General features: G+C 58.1%; 1 protein-coding gene across 3 annotated transcripts; it reads right to left on the bottom strand.

Annotated features, from left to right (window-relative positions):
* Positions 1 to 333: 333 nt before the first annotated feature.
* Positions 334 to 14684, bottom strand: FHIP2B (FHF complex subunit HOOK interacting protein 2B). 3 transcript variants are annotated; one of them, XM_081237698.1, is made up of 17 exons: positions 14595 to 14684; positions 10264 to 10342; positions 7922 to 8094; positions 7151 to 7255; positions 6734 to 6856; positions 6289 to 6516; positions 5986 to 6182; positions 5560 to 5668; positions 5251 to 5327; positions 4702 to 4891; positions 3981 to 4126; positions 3733 to 3861; positions 3477 to 3567; positions 3130 to 3273; positions 2650 to 2790; positions 2338 to 2438; positions 334 to 2103 (listed from the first exon to the last, which is right to left on the bottom strand). In XM_081237698.1, exons 1-17 carry the CDS (start codon positions 14637 to 14639, stop codon positions 1965 to 1967), a joined length of 2217 nt encoding a protein of 738 aa, XP_081093824.1. In that variant the 5' UTR covers positions 14640 to 14684; the 3' UTR covers positions 334 to 1964. The 3 variants fall into 3 exon arrangements, with proteins under 3 accessions (XP_081093824.1, XP_081093826.1, XP_081093825.1); XM_081237700.1 differs by lacking the exon at positions 14595 to 14684 and adding an exon at positions 8802 to 8982 and having other exon boundaries at positions 10264 to 10343; XM_081237699.1 differs by lacking the exons at positions 10264 to 10342; positions 14595 to 14684 and adding an exon at positions 9710 to 9788.
* Between the last annotated feature and the right edge of the window lie 711 nt (positions 14685 to 15395).

Raw genomic sequence — 15395 nt, 5'->3', positions numbered from 1 at the left:
GGGAACCCCCCTCAGAGGGTCGCCACATGTATACACTTAGGGACAAGATTTTTTAAAGTATCAGGCCCACTGTTCACCATTAAAGCAGTCCTACCGCTCACATCAACACCAAAAAGGAGACTTGCATACAGATGCCTCAGGTGGCCCATTCCCTCGTGGTGTCTCCAGGGCTGCTGGCTCTCAGCTGTAGACAAGCCGCGCAAAAACAGTGCTGCTTGGCCAAGAGAGGCTGGTTCCTGGTAGGTACCAGGGAACATCAGATCTGCACTGCCAGAGCCTGTCTCTGTTTACCACTCCGGCCCCCACCACACACACACTGCCCTCATACACCCCTGTGCTGGAAAAGGAATTTAATTCGCCTTCCTTAGGAAGATGGGCCTGAATCAGCAGTGGAGCCCTGGGCGGGAGGACACAAAGGGTGCAGGAGAACAGGGCAGCTGTGTCCACACAACCACACCATTTATTGCCGTGCTGTCTAGCGGGGACACCGTGCGAGTGCCCGAGTGCACTGGGGAGCAGAGTGTCTGACTCCCGGATGCTCAGACGTTTTCTGAATCGAAGAGTCCAGACCCAATTCGCCCGCTGAGCTTTGCTCCCGTCCCACACCCAACGCCCACGTGCGCACACACGCGTGCAGGCACAGGCACGTGGACAGTGTCCTCCGGAGCAGCAGTTAAATCTTCCCCAGCTTGGAGGGATGCGAGAGGTAGAGGTCATTGAGTTTCCTCCTCTTTCACGTCACCTCTTGGCAACCTGTGGACGGCTTCTAGAAGCAGCATGGGCAGAAAAATGAAGCTAGTGGAGCTCTGGCCTGCTCCTCCTTGCCCAGGAGTGAAGCCAGCAACTGCAGTTTGCTGTGAGGTAATGCCTGGCGCCGCCTGGGTGCTCCTGCAGGTTGAGACAGATTCGGGCCGGGTGGGGTGGCGGCCCCAGCCGTGGAGGTCATGCAGGGAGAACCACACCATGACCAGCTGGCTGCCTGTGACCCAGCCCCCCTCCCCGGCCAGGCCTCGGGGGGGCCCACGGTCCGGTGAGCATCTTAGCCTCACCCGGACCCAAAGCTTCCAGCACCGCTGGGATTGAATTCCATGGAGAACCCTGGCAGGATGCTAAAGGCAAGGCCTGGCCTCCCCCGGTCTCTGAGCCCCTCTGCCCAGGTGTCGTGGACCTGCCGAGAGAGGCTCAGAAGGCGCCAGAGAGAAACCAGCTGGAGCTGGAGCCTGGCATCCAGCCCCCCGGGCTCCCCAGGCCCTCTCCCACCCTGGCTGCAGTTGCATCAAGCTTCTCATAAGCGGCTGCCCCCACCTGGGCGCGGAGCATGCTTTGGGCGTTTGCCATGAGGCTGTTGGGAATTGTGCAACAGTCTCCAGGAGGGCTGAGCGGGAAGAGGGGCTTCCCCTGCTGTCCACTGCCGCTTCCCCAAGGGTTAAGCCAAGAAGGCAGGAGAGAAAACGTCAAGTCTCGGCGGCATCTATGGTACTTGGTGTGGCAGACAGGGTCGTGCCCGCAGCTCTCGGCCTGTGGTCCTGACCAGCCTCAGAGCTATATCAGCTCACTCCCCCTCGTGCCCCTGGAATGAGTCTCAGGTCTTGGCCTTCGCCACAGATGGCCCCCAGAGACAGGTGACAGGCACAGGACACATGAAGCTCTGGGCCTGGGGGCTCACCTGGCCGTCACCCAGCTCCCCAGAGAAGGCCCCGAGGACACCATGCTGCCCAGAAAGCCACCTCTTTTGCTACTTGGCTTCTGATACCTCGGAGACCCACTCCTTGAAACCCAGTCCGGTGGAGCCAAAAGGCCAAGGTCGTCTTGAGTTAACCCGAGAGTGGAAGCCCAGACCTCCCCCCAGGCAGAGGTCCCCGGGATGTGAAGGAGACGGAGCCAAGCCCCCGCCGCGGGAGGACAGCGGCGGCAGCAGTGCCAGGTGGGAGGCAGCTCTTGGGCAGAGGTGTCACGCTCCCGGTTCAGACGTGCCCTTCCGGGGGTTCAGAGAAGCGCAGGGGAGGACCATGTGGGGGGAACTTGACGAAAGCGATGGCAGCCAGCTCTTTGCAGAATTCCTCAAGGACTACCACGCCCTGGAGGAGGGTCTGGTGGTCCAGCCTGAAGGAGACAACATGGCGGGGGTCACGGCTGGGAGGTGTGGGGAGCGTGCCAGCGTGGTATGCCCGTGTCTGTGAGGGGTCACCCGGCGGCAGCCACCTCTGACTGTGAGGGACCACAGGCCTCAGCAACGGGCCCTCCTCTGTCCCCGGCCTGGCGCCTCCCCCACCCGGAAGCCCTAGCTTTCCCACCCCGGGGCTCTTCCTTGGGCACCCGCTTCCCTCTGTTACTTACTGCTCCCCGGGGACCTGGCCCATCAGCTGCCTGCGCACCAGAAGCAGTTTGCCTGGGAACTGGGGCACCCTCTGAATTCTCTGCATCAAGTCCCCGATCACCTAGAGTGGGAACAAGAGGGGACTGAGGAGGAGACCAGCGACACTGCCGCAGGGTCCCTGGCTCTGTTGCACCATGGGAGGGGGTGGTACCAGTGCTTTCCCCTGGCGCTGGCAAGGGTGCCCACTCCTGCAGCCCCCAGCACCCCCATCCTGTCCCCCTCCCTTCCTGTCCTCAGCATTGGCATGCTCCCTCTGGCCTGGGCATCCTTACCCTGACGAGCACAGAGAACAGGCTCCGGCAGCCAGGGGCCAGGTTGATGTAGGGATCCAGGAGGTACTCGTGGATAAGGGGGTGTGGGAAGAGGGCGAGCCGGGACAAGACTGAGGTCACTTGCAGGTTCAGGCTGTACGGCTGTGGGGAGCACGGTGGACAAGCGAGGGTTGGCACAGGCGGTGAGCACTCCTGCGCCCCCCACCCCCCAGCAAGGCACCTGGCCAGTGTGAACACGCGCGGGGGTTGGAGATGCATGTGATGTGTGTGTCACGGGTTCCCTGGGGCTGAGGACCAGGGCACGTCAGGGCGTGTGGAGCAGAGACGAGACGGGGCTTCCCGCCTGGGGAAAGGTGGGGCTTGAGGGGGGTCGTGGGGCCAGAAAAGAGAAGCTGACTGGACCCCCACGGCTGGGCCCTGCTCTCCTGAAGGACTCCAGAGGCCCTCGCCCTGTGGCAGGGGCCCAGCCCTGTCGGGCACCTGTTCTAGAATCCGGGACATGCGGTCGAACAGCATTCGGAGGAAGTGACCCTCGAAGAAAGGCCGTTCAGGCTCATGGGGGTCCAGGGGTGCGGGAGCTGGGGGCCAGCCCCAGGGTGCCACTCGGGAGCTGCACTCCTGGAACTGAAACAGGAGGGGAGAGTTAAAAGAGGTGGACTCAGTGGTCAGGAGGCACCAGCAGACAGAGGGAGCCGCGCAGGCAGGTGGGGCTCGGGCACTTGGCCAGAGCTGGGAGCACCTCGGGCGGGAGATCGCAGAGGCAGAGTGTATTAACCCCGCGCTCTGAGCGGCGAGAACTGGGCACCGGCAGAGGCCTTGACACTCACCAGTCCGTAAGCATCGTGGACGTACGTGTCATATCCGGTCTCCTCCAGGAAAGCCGAGGTCTTGGCTTCCTCAGGAACGAGGCAGAGGAAACTGAGAGACAGGACCCTCGGTGTGGAGGTGTCCCCGCCTGGGCCGCCCTGCTCTCCCCGCTCCACCTCCAGCCCCGAGGGAGCACTCTCCCGGCTGCACCCCATCAGGGCTGTGGCCAAAGACGGAGCAAAACTCAGGTGGCTCAGACTTCCTGACCTCTCCTACCTGTTGACAATCTCGGTCACCGCTGTTTTGCCATCGGGGTTGGTGACAGGGGCAGGGGGAGGCTTCATGGAGGGTTGAAAGCTGGGGTCAAGGAAGCCATCCGTGAAGTAGGGGTCTTCCTCCAGATCTCTGTGCCAGGGCAGACAAGCGAGGCGCCAGTGAACGCAGGAACTGGTGTGAGGTGCTGGGGGCCGGTGGGGGGGTCCCGAACGGGCCGAGGCCTCCCCGAGGCACTGAGGTTCACTTACAGGGTGTCCTCGTAGCTCTCGGGCTCGGGCGAGCCCCGGGCCACGTAAGGGCGGCCCTCGAGGTGGCACAGGATCAGGCTGTGGATGATCTGCTCGTGGGGCTTCTGGAGCAGCTCCTCAAACAGCCGCAGCGTGGCGATGCTGATCTGGGACAAGAAGCGGTCAGCAGGACACCCCTTCCCCACCCCAGCCTCTAGGGGTGCCTGGGAAGTGCTCACCCAGATAAGAGTTGTCCCCCTAGGAGGGGCTCACCTCCTCCAGCCGGGGGCTATGGTGGCAGGTTTTAAGGGGAGCAGATGGGTGTTGGCCCAGGAACCAGAAGTCTGGCTGGTCCCTGTCCCATTACTAATTTGAGGTGTGGTATCAGGCAAGCCCACTGGCTCCTCGGAGCCTTAGTTTCCATGTCTAAAAAATGGCCCGGAGCTGTCAGCTTCAAACAAGCCAAATGAATATAAAAACATTTTGTAAGATAAAAAGTGCCATCACAAGTATGTGATCACAGAAGATTAACTGCATGACAAAAGCAGTTTGGCTACCAATCACTGGGTCACTGCCTTTTTCTGCTTTTTTTTTTTTTGGCTGGGGGTGGGGGTGGGGAGTTGGATTTCAATGGCCTCAACCACCTGGAAAGCTAATGCGAATGGGAAGAAGCTTCAGGAAGTCCCTTGGGCAGGGGTTGGGGGCCAGGGAGCGGTTAGAGAGGAGGGCCTGCCCGCCTCACCTCATCAGAGAGGTGGTCGCAGTGCCTGATGAGGTGGCCGCCCAGGGTGCGAGGGCTGTCCTCGGGGGCTGCAGGCTGCTGGTCCTTCCCCAGGAGGAAGGCCACGGCCTCCCGCAGCAGCGCAGGGGAGCGGAGCTGGCGCAGCATGGCGGTGAGCAGGGCGGTGGAGGTCAGGATGCTCTGTTCAGACCTACGGGGAGGGCGCGCTGAGCCAGGCGGGGCAGGCGAGACCAGAGTAGGAGCAGGGAGGGAAGGGGTGTAGGGGGCAGCACCCTTTCCTGGTTCCCTTGCATCTTCGGCTGGTATTTCTCTGCTCACACCCCACCCCTCTTGAGGTCCTAGAGTCCAAGGGTGGGAGGCCTTTGTTAGCCCACGTAGCTCTGAGCCACGAGTGTGTCAGGGGAACAGGCAAACATCAACTGATGGAGCCCACAGACTCCCATGACTCTGGACAAGGAGGTCCCTGGTCTCAGGCGCAGGAAGGGGCTTGGTGGGGTGGGCGGTTCGCCCAGACTATGGCTACGCCCAAGGGAACTGCACAGAACTTACACGTGCAGGAGCTGGGGCTGCAGAATCTCCACAAATAATTTCTCAGCCACGGACTTTGCCAAGGCATCCGAAACCACCTGGGCGCCAAAGAGCACGTCTCAAACACATTTTACCTCCGATCGACAATTTTCCACTGAGAAACAGCTGTGTCCTTGCACAGAACCTAACAACAGGCAGAGGGTCTCTGCTGACCCCGGGCCCCACCCAGCTCCCAAGAGACCCCCCTGGGGCCTTGAAGTAGAGACACAGACAGAACACCATGAAGCGGGGGACACCCAAGAGAGCCCTGCCATCGCCCACGCCACTCACCGTGTGTGCCTCTGTGACGAGGTGGTCACAGTAATCAAACCAGCCCAAAAAGGCAGCCAAGGTCTCCTTGCCGGGGAAGGAAGCCTCATCAGACGGGGCACTGGGTAACCTGAGGGAGAGCGAGGGAGGTTTGGGAGGCCTGCTTCAGCTACGTCCAGGAAGCTGGGCCTTTCTGCCCTCAGCCCTAGAACCTCTGTTGCTGGGGCTCAGTTCTACTGGGGGCTCTGAGGGCAGAAGCCAAAGTGATGCTTTCCTGGAAGGCGAGAAGGCCCTTGGGCATGGGCTGTAACCTCAGGAAGACGGCGGCCAGCAGGGGTCCCCATCCCCCCTGGAAAACAAGAAGAGCCACCACCGGGGAAGATGACGGACGGGCAGGGCTTCCAGCCCCTGAAGATGCAGCCCAGCCTTCCCTGGCCAAGCGCCTACCTCCAGCTGATGCCCTCTAAAGTGGCAATGTCTGCGGGGTCCAGGAAGCTGGGCAGGGACTGGTACAGCTGGCAGAGGTGCTCGACGATGGCAGGGCAACAAGGGCTGCTCTGCACCAGGTAGGTGGCAGTGGCCTGGGAAGCCACGCTTACCAGGACCAGCAGGTTCTCCTGGGCCTTCAGGGCCACCCGACCTTTCTAGGGGATAAGGGTATGACTTCAGTGACGTGCGGCTGAGCCCCCAAGTGCCCTCCCAGCAACTCGCCCTCCCCATCCCTGCTCCCTGCGTCCCGGCAGCCGGCACCTGGCTCTTGCACAGGCCAATCAGCGAGGTGATGAGGCTGCTCTCCCCAGTGCCTCCATCTGGCTCCTCGGTCTCAGCAGGCAGCTGGGTGCTCAAGGCCCGGGCCCCCCAGGCACCCCCGTCAGGAGCTTTGCTGTGGGGCTGCTCCTCATTCTTGAGGCCGGCTGCCTCTCTCGGCAGGGCGGTGGCTTCTCTGGATGCCTCCTTCCTACCGACGGTCTTTCTACCCTGCAAGGGAGGCTGCGTGAGGCCAGGCTGTGGTGCAGACCACGCCCCGTGATGGCCCCTTGGGAATACAGGGTGGGTGGCTTCAGCGTGGAGCTGGAGGGGAAGCTGCCTGAGCGCCTCCCCGGTGCCTGCTCCAGCCTTCTGCTTCTTCAGAAGGGCCACGGGGGATTGCCCCGGGGTCTGGGCCCTCCCGCTCCTGTTCCCCAGAGGCGCTCACTTCTAGAATATAGGTGAGCAGGGCTGGATCCTGCTGGATCTTGGAGCAGAGGACAGTGGTGAACTGCACCTCCTCCTTTTCTGTGAGGGATCCAGGAACTGTCCCACCAAGTCGGAGAAGTTTCTGGAAGCGGAGCAGGACAGAGACAGAGGGGAATGGGGTGGCAGGGAAGAAAAGGAAGAACGGGGCGGCAGAAAAAAAAAACCCCGCGCACGACCATGGGTTCAGACTCAAACCTGCGGCACGAGTCCTGATGGAGAAGCTGGATTTGGGGGCTTTCTGAGAGTCTCAGAGGGTGGAGTGTTTTTGGAGAGAAAGGTCCGGTGCTTTGGGACTGGCCTAGGAGCAGCACCCCCTAGCTTTTCTTGAAAGCATAGGCCTCACCCCCAGACACCCCTTAGCTTCTGGGCCCCTCACCTGCACAGGCCTGTGGACGTTGAGGTAATGCAGGAGGGGATGCTGCACCTGGGCCAGAACCTTGCTGAAGAACTGGAGCACCTGCTGCCGCATGCCTGGCGGGTACTGCGGGTCGGGGGACAGAGTGCCCGTCAGTCAGGCGGCGAGGCCACGCCCCCACCCGGACCACTCCTCCCCTCACTGCGCGGAGGGGCCTTCTCCCCCAGCCTCCCTCCCTCACGCTTGGAAACTGGCCTCCTCTATGCTGCCAGCCCGCTTCCTGCTTTTCCCTTTTTTCTTTTCGGCCGCACATGCGGGATCTTAGTTGCAACGAGGGATCCAACTGTGCCCCCTGCATCAGGAGCGCAGTCTTAACCACTGGACCTCCAGGGAAGTCCCGCCCCCTTCCTGCTTTATTTTCGTCCATAACCTTGTCTTTACTGAACATACTATACGTGGGCTCCTTTGATTATCCTGCCTCTCCCCACTAGAGTTTTCGCCTGTTTCAATCACTGCCGGGTCCCCAGTGCCTAGGACACAGACTGGCACACGGCCGGTCCTCGGTGGATCTTTAATGAACGAACACGGACTGAACGAAAGGAAACATGTCCTCAACCCCGACGACAGCAAGAACGCGCCACCAAAGCAAATAAGCAAGGGCCCGAAGCCTCAGGGTGTTCTGAGACAGCCTCAGTGCCCCGCCCCCAGTGTGGGCACCGTGGGGAGCACAGATAGACCTGCTGGACACCGGCTCCGGTGGAAAGTTCCAGAGGCGCGCGGGGTCCTGCCCACCTCGGCCTTGCCCAGCGTGCACAGGGTCTCCAGGATCTTGTGCTGCAGTAGGTACTCCAGACACGGCCCCGCCTCACCGGCCGCCGCCTGCTGCTTCTCCTCATACACCAAGATGTCCAGCATCTGCTTCAGCCGCCAGGGAATATCTGTTTTCTTGGCCGGGGTGTTTTCATCTAATCAAGATTCAGGAAACAAGGTGGGGTGAAGAGGGGCACTCTGGCTGGCTGGGGTCAAGCCCACAGGGCCTAGGGGGTGGAGGGAGGTGGAGGCCAGCCTGGAGCAGGCCAGGTTAACACTTTTCGTCAAAGACCAGAGGAAAGGGAAGTTTACAGTTGATGCCTCTCTAGTTAAAAAGACAAAAGACCTCCTAAATGAAGCCCAGGATACAGCCCTCTGACGGAGCATGTGTGCAGGCCCCAGCACTTTATGAGAGGAAAGCAGCAGCATTTTTTCTCTGAACCTCGGGGTCTACAGAAGGACACCTGCTAGGGCTTCAGGCCTGCTCTGGGCCTGAGTGAGAAGCTATGGACTCAGGGGTCTCTGTTATATTATTTAGAAGTCATCGTCGATCAGCTTCCAAACAGATAACCTCCTGAGGCCTGTTTCTGTCTCTTTTATACTCAAGGAAGGCAATACTCTATTTTTTTTACAAAGCAAAAAAAAAAAAAAAAACCAACAAATCCATGCATGACCATGGGTTCAGACTCAAACTCACTGCACAGTGCCCAGGTCCTGATGGAGAAGCTGATTAGTGGGGTTTTCTTAGTCAGTCTCAGAGGGTAGAGTATTTTTATAAAGAAAGTTTTGGTACTTTGGGACTGGTCTTGGAGCACCCCCTAGCTTTTCTTGAAAGCACTGGCTTTTAAGCGGGGCAGCTCACCTCGCCCACCCCTGCACCTCCGGTCCAGGGACCAGTCTGGAAATTAACGGATTGGGCCCAGGTGAAGCCCCAGGTGGACCCAAGGCAGTTCTAGATCTTTTCCTAGTCTCTGGTAGCTTGGGGCTCCCTGTCAAGAGATCTTCAGTCTAAAAGCTGCAAACATCCAGATGTAAAATAAGTCCTGGGGATATAATGTACAGTATGGTGACTACAGTTAATAATACTTTACTGTATATTTAAAAGTTGCTAACAGAGAAGATCTTAAAAGTTCTCATCACAAGAAAAAAAAATGTAGCTCTGTGTGGTGACAGATGTTAACTAGACTTATTGTGTGATCATTTCTCCATATTTCCATATACTGAATCAATATATTCAATTGATTACACCAATTATATGGGGTTGGCCAAAAAGTTTGTTCAGGTTTTCTGTAAGATGCTACAAAAACCCAAATGAACTTTTTGGCCAACCTAATGTGTCCATTATATCTCAGTTAAAAAAAAAAGGGGGATCTTCAGTCTAAAGCATTTGTTCTTAACTGGGGGTGATTTTGCCCCTGCTCACCAGGATATCTGGCAATGTCTGGAGAGCCATTTCTGGTTATCACAATGGGGAAGGAAGGGGCGCTACTGGCATTTAGTGGGTAGAGGTCGGAGTTGCTGCTAAACACACAGTGTACCTCCCCAGCCCCCTACAACAAAGAATGATCCAGTCCAGGTGTCACCAGTGCCAAGACTGAGGAACCTGGTCTAACAGAACGCTCAGAGGGTCCCTCAGAGTGTCCAAAGGCCACTTTTAATTTCTTGGGTTGGCTCAGGCTGGAAATAAAGCCTTTAGGAAAGGTGTAGGCTGGAATCAAACCCCAGTCTGAACTCCAGGAGGTGGAAGGCTAGGGATGCTGGAAAGGTTACCTGGCAACCAGTGCATCTCCACCAATCCCAGCATACTGACTACAAAGCAGCCAGTGAGACGCTGCCCCCTCAGTGAGTGATCCTGATGGGCCCAGATGACCCAAGGCTTTGGCTTTTTAGAGCGTCAGCCTGGGGAGAAGGACCAGGTGTGCTACATGCCTCGCCAGGTCTCTACAAGAGAAATGCCCTGTAAGTTGGCTCACGGAAAAGAGGAATTTATTCCATTTCTTTTCTTTAATCAGTAAGCCCTAGGCACAGGGCCCAGGCACTTGGGGACTGAAGGCCTGGACATTCTGCCCAACTGGAAGCTGGGGGCAAGTGGCATTCAACCTCTGGGCTGCAGGGTCAGGCTAGTGAGACCTCAGCCTCCCTGTCCCCACTCCTACCTCACACAGGTCCCCTCCCAGAAGGTCAGGGTGGGGCAGCCCCCACTCTGAGCAGCGGATGTCACCTTCCTCAGGACACCTGCATCTCTGAGCTGCAGGGTGACTCCACCCACACCTTCCTCCCTGCTCCCTCCAGGGATCCCTGTGCGGAAGGAGACCAGGCCTCACCTGTGCTTTCAATGTAGTAGTTTGTGATGCCCTTCCAGTGTTCCACGAAGGCCTCCAGCAGGTCAATGCTGGGCTCCCGCTGTGGAGAGAGCAGACACAACCTAAGTGGTCGCCACCAGCACTCATCAGAAAGGACATTCCACCATCTGCTAAGTGTCGGACGTGTGCTAGGCCCTGGAGGAGGCACTGTGATCCTGGGTTCTCAAATTGAATAGTTACACGTTTTCTCCAGGACATTTGCACATTGTCTCCATATCTGCCAACAATCTCCTGGTTTCTCTCCTCAGACCCCCTCTCCCTCCTGGAAATGTTGTGACATGAGCACATGTCATGATTCTACATCCCCTGTCCCAGAGCAGCTAAGACTGATGGTAGGGGAAACAGACACAGAAACAGATCATTTCTATATATCGTGGTTATGCTACAACAGAGGTACATGGAGGGAAACAGGAGAGCACCCCCAAAACAATATCAAAATGATACAGATGGAAAATGTGGCGAAGACAAAGCTTTCAGGTCCCTCTTGGTCTGAGAGTCTGAAAATCCGGGTTGAAGGCCACGACAGCTCAGCTCAGCCAGATGGGTACCGTTAGCGGAATATTAAGGAAGTGCCTTACTTATCATGTGCTGCATCTTTCGTCCACGGCTGCAGGCCGTGCACCCCTAGCTCCTCTCCACTCTGCTCCTGTCCACATCTCCTGACTCCTTCGATCGCCCCGGGGGGGATTCTGATCTGCTGTGAGCAACCCCCGAACCTCCCCCCTTTCCCAAAGTGCTCTCTCCATTTCCATGCCCCAGCTGGAACTAACCTTGAACTGGTAACAACCAGTTCCCCTAAAAACTTCTCCAAAAAAGCACATTTCTTCTCTATTCTTGCAGGGTAAATTTTTGCTGAAGAAAAACGCATAGTCCCTACCTCTTAGTCTTTGCTCCGGCCACTCCTCTGTCCAGGAGGCCCCGTATCCCCCTATACCTGTCTAGGTCCTAGCAGTCCCCAGTGAGGTCCAGCTCAGGGCCACCACCTCCACAAAGCCATCTCTGCGGTCCCCAGATGCATCTCTAAATTCACGCTTTACTGCACCACAGGACGGGGTGTCTCCTCCTTCCATAACTCACTCAGTAGGTATCTGTTGAGTGCCTACCACGTACAAGACACCACGCCTGATGTTACAAGCCATACAAGGCTGTCTAAGAGCCAGTCCTCCAGAAACACGCCATGGAGGAGAAGAGAATATAAAACATGCTGAATAACTCAACTACTGAAGTAGTGTGAGAACATAGGAGAGGTGGAGAATGACCTTCGGGCGAAGAGGGGTCACTTCCAACAAGTGGAACAAAGAGGCTTTACCGAGGTCATGCGGGAACTAAAACCTGAAGAGCTGGGTCTGATTTCAACAATTAGAGAAACAGGAGAGACATTTCCTGCAGAAGGAACTTTGCAAAGCATGTCGGGGCCAAGGATGGATTGATGAGCGTGTGGGGCCTTGAATTTCTTGGCCAAACCGAGAAGTCCGATTTTATTTTTAATTTTTTAAATTTTTTATTGTTTTGCAGGCCGCCGGGTGCAGGTCAGTGACATCGGAACTGTGTGAGGAAGAGTCATCTGGCGGGTGTGTAGGAGACAGACACAGGATGAATGCTTAGCAGACCATTATGACAAGAGGAGGAAGCAATCACACTGAATCAGAGGCCTTGAAGTATTCCCCCGGCCTTGGCGGCCCAGGCAGTCTTGTCTTCTCTCAAAGTTCGCTGTGGGGACCACGATTCTTACAGGAGTGGCACCTCGCACAGTCGTTCCAAACACACCATCCATATGGAGTGACCGCATCTTATCACGTTCTGCGTGATGCTGTTATTGTTGGGTGAGCAGTCATCTCTCCAGGAGACTGTGAGCTCCCTGGGGGCCAGGGTTCTGTTTCTGCCTGCCACTAAAGGGCTCTGCACAGAGTGATCACTCACTGATATTTACTAAATATCTCAGCAAGCTCCTTCAGCCCCTTCCGTAGTTCCTTGTCTCTGGGAAAGCCCTCTGACCCTTGACCACGCTACAGTCATCGCACAAGCCTGTGATGAGGTCTCATCTAGCCTTAAAATTCATTTATAGTCTCCTAAAGCCTTAAGCTGGACTTCAATCAAAAAACAACAATCCAGGGACGTCCCTGGTGGCACAGTGGTTAAGAATCCGCCTGCCAATGCAGGGGACACGGGTTTGAGCCCAGGTCGTGGAAGATCCCACGTGCCGCGGAGCAACTACGCCCGTGTGCCACAACTACTGAGCCTGTGCTCTAGAGCCTGCGAGCCACAACTACTGAAACCCGTGTGCCACAACGACTGAAGCCCGCGCGCCTAGAGCTGGTGCTCCGCAACAAGAGAAGCCACTGCAATGAGAAGCATGTGCACCGCCAACGAAGAGTAGCCCCTGCTCGCCACAACTAGAGAAAAACCGCACGCAGCAACAAAGACCCAACGCAGCCAAAAAAAAAAAAAAAAATCCAGCAAGAAAAGGAGAAACAGGAGAACAAACGTTAGCCAAAACAGACCGTTAGAGCTGAGAAAGCAGGGGGGTAATCTTTACCTGAATCTGTTATTAGCTACTGTAACTCCAGCCCAAGGAAACTGCACCAAATGATTAATTTTTAAAGATAATATTATATTTACAAATAACGCTAAAGATTGCTATTCTATTTTGTCAGAAGAGGGCAGGAAGGAGCACTCTTCCTCCTTAACTAGGAGTCAAGCAACTTGCTGGGGGTTTTAACCTGGTGACCCAGCCCTGGGAAGACCTATGCTCAAGCTTGCGGGTGGGAGGGAGAGGGGTCCCCATCTCTCCTGGTGGTCGCACGAGGCCAGCCAAACTTCCAGGGCGTCATCTATATGTTGTATACTGAGGGGCCTAAGATCACCTGCCTAAAAATATCCCCCTTGACCAGCAATACTCCTGCAGCCACTGACACTGAAATTTCCACATAGGAAGCATTAGAAATTCACTTCTCAGGGCTAGGGTCCTGTCTATCCAGTCCACCCACCTTGTGTATGGAGCTTTCCCAGAGAGGTATGAAGGAGTGTCAGATTACTTTCTAAAATGACAGCTATTTTGATTGGGGACAGGGAGGAAGGGAGGAAGGGAGGAGAGATCATTCTGGAACCCCCTCCTGAGGCGGGATGGCTGGAGGCTCCTGAACACCAACGAGGGCAGGGCTGGGCAGGTGGGAGAGGAGAAAGAGCAGAAGCTTTTCATTTTCTTCACAAGTTTGCTTAAGGCTGAGACTGTTTTCACTCAGTAACAAGCTCCGATTTGGTGTGTGTGTTGGAAGGAAGGGGATGGAACCCAAGTGTGTTTCTCCTGAGAACATGTGATACACTCAACTGATCAATTAGGGGGAGGGTTTATACTGTGAGACAAAAGAATTGTTAACTTTACAGGCAGAATCTTGGCAGGGTTGCTTTAACTGGAGGGCATCCCGCCTACCCTATCTAAACGGCACTTTTATCTCGCTCAACCAAGAGAACAGCCGCCGTGGGCGCCTCTCACCAGCCTTCAACCCCAACAGAAAATGGCAGAAACACACACTCCTCGTCCCCGCTGGCCGCCCTAGGCCGCACCGCAGCTGGCCTCTCCTGACTCAAGGTCAGTGGGGCTCGGGCTGACCTGGCGTTGAGACAGCATTCTGGAAACTGCGCTTGTACCCTGCAGACGGCTGTTTCCTGGGCCAGGCGACCCCCCACCCCCCGCCCCCGGACTGTATCTGTACCCTCCCTGGGGACCTGGCCAGTCCGGGGCCTGCACTTCCCAAGTCCAAGGTGAGAGGGCAGACTGCGCCTGAGTGTGGTCTTGGAGGCGGCCGAGGGCTCGGAACCAGGGTAAGGGGCAGCTATTTTTTAAGGCCGGGTGACCAGGAAGGGAGGAGCGTGGGGGAGGAGGAAGGCACCCAAGCTGGGGGAGGGGCCTTGGGGGGAATTTTGGGAAGAAACTATTGGGTGACTAGGGAACACTCGGCACAGAGGAGTTTGGGAATTGGGAGAGACTCGGGGAGCAGGAGAAATAAACAGGAAGCAATTCGGGGAGAAGGGTTAGGGGCCGGAGCGACCTGGAGAGAGCCGGGAACACGCGCGATACGGAAAGAAGCCACTGGAAGCGGGGAGCGCTGCGCGGGAGGGGCGCGGCGGGGGAGCGAGGAGGCCCGGGAAAGGGAACCACGGCCCGGGTCTGGGGTCCCTTCCTGGAGGCGGCCCGCGCCCTCCGCCCGCCCGCGCGCCGGCCGGCTCCTCCCCCGGCCCCGCGCCCGCCCTTCCGGCCCAGGCCCCGCGCGCCCCAGCGTCCCCGGCCTCACCGCCCCCACGGCCTCCTGCAGCAGCGCCCCGAGCCGGCTCAGCATGACGGCGGCCCGGCTCCCGGTTCCCGGGCGGCGGCGGCGGCGGCGGCGGCGGCGGCGGCGGCGGCGGCGGCGGCGGCGGCGGCGGCGGCGGCGGCGGCGGCGGCGGCGGCGGCGGCGGCGGCGGCGGCGGCGGCGCTGCTCCAGGGCGCAGGCGGCGACCCGGACACGCGGCGAGGGAGGCGGGGCCCCGGCCGCCCCGCCCCGCAGCCCCCGCCCCGCAGCCCCCGCCCCGCAGCCCCCGCCCCGCAGCCCCCGCCCCGCAGCCCCCGCCCCGCAGCCCCCGCCCCGCAGCCCCCGCCCCGCAGCCCCCGCCTGGCCTAGCTTGGAGTCGGAGAGGAGGCCGGCAACCAACGTGACCGGGCCGGGCAGCGAGGAAGGGCCCCGGGGTCGGGGGCGCCGGCAGCCGGGTCAGCGGAGGGGCAGGGTCAAGTCCGCCGGGGCCTCTTGGTGAACCAGGAGGCAGCGAGCGAACTACCCTTAGAGAAGGGCGAGTGGAACCAGACAGGATTTTCCTATGAGGGATGAGGTTTCTGGGTTCTGGAAGTCTCTAGACTTTCCTCGTGGGACCCCATAATGCCTTAGCCTCCCATCATATGACGTCAAGGATCAGCAGAAATACATTTTGAACAGCTGACTGCCATGTGCTCAGGAAGAATTTCTTTCCATTCCTGGGGGAATGGGGGCGTGGAGCGGGGAGATGGGGAATGGGCTTTGAACTGGCAGAGCTGGCTGCTAGAAAGCCTCCTCCCTAAGGTC

This window comes from Mesoplodon bidens, assembly GCF_964165515.1.
Source record: "Mesoplodon bidens genome assembly, chromosome: 6".
Taxonomy (NCBI): Eukaryota; Metazoa; Chordata; class Mammalia; order Artiodactyla; family Ziphiidae; genus Mesoplodon; species Mesoplodon bidens.
This window is presented reverse-complemented; position numbering and strand designations above follow the sequence as displayed.

Excerpts from the sequence above, each read along its gene's own strand:
- FHIP2B (XM_081237698.1), bottom strand. The coding sequence starts at position 14,639 with ATGCTGAGCCGGCTCGGGGCGCTGCTGCAGGAGGCCGTGGGGGCG. Across the intron at positions 6,517-6,733 it reads TGCTCACCTATATTCTAGAA|GGTAGAAAGACCGTCGGTAG; the intron begins GTGAGCGCCTCT and ends CCTCCCTTGCAG. Across the intron at positions 3,568-3,732 it reads GTGACCGAGATTGTCAACAG|TTTCCTCTGCCTCGTTCCTG; the intron begins GTAGGAGAGGTC and ends CCTGTCTCTCAG.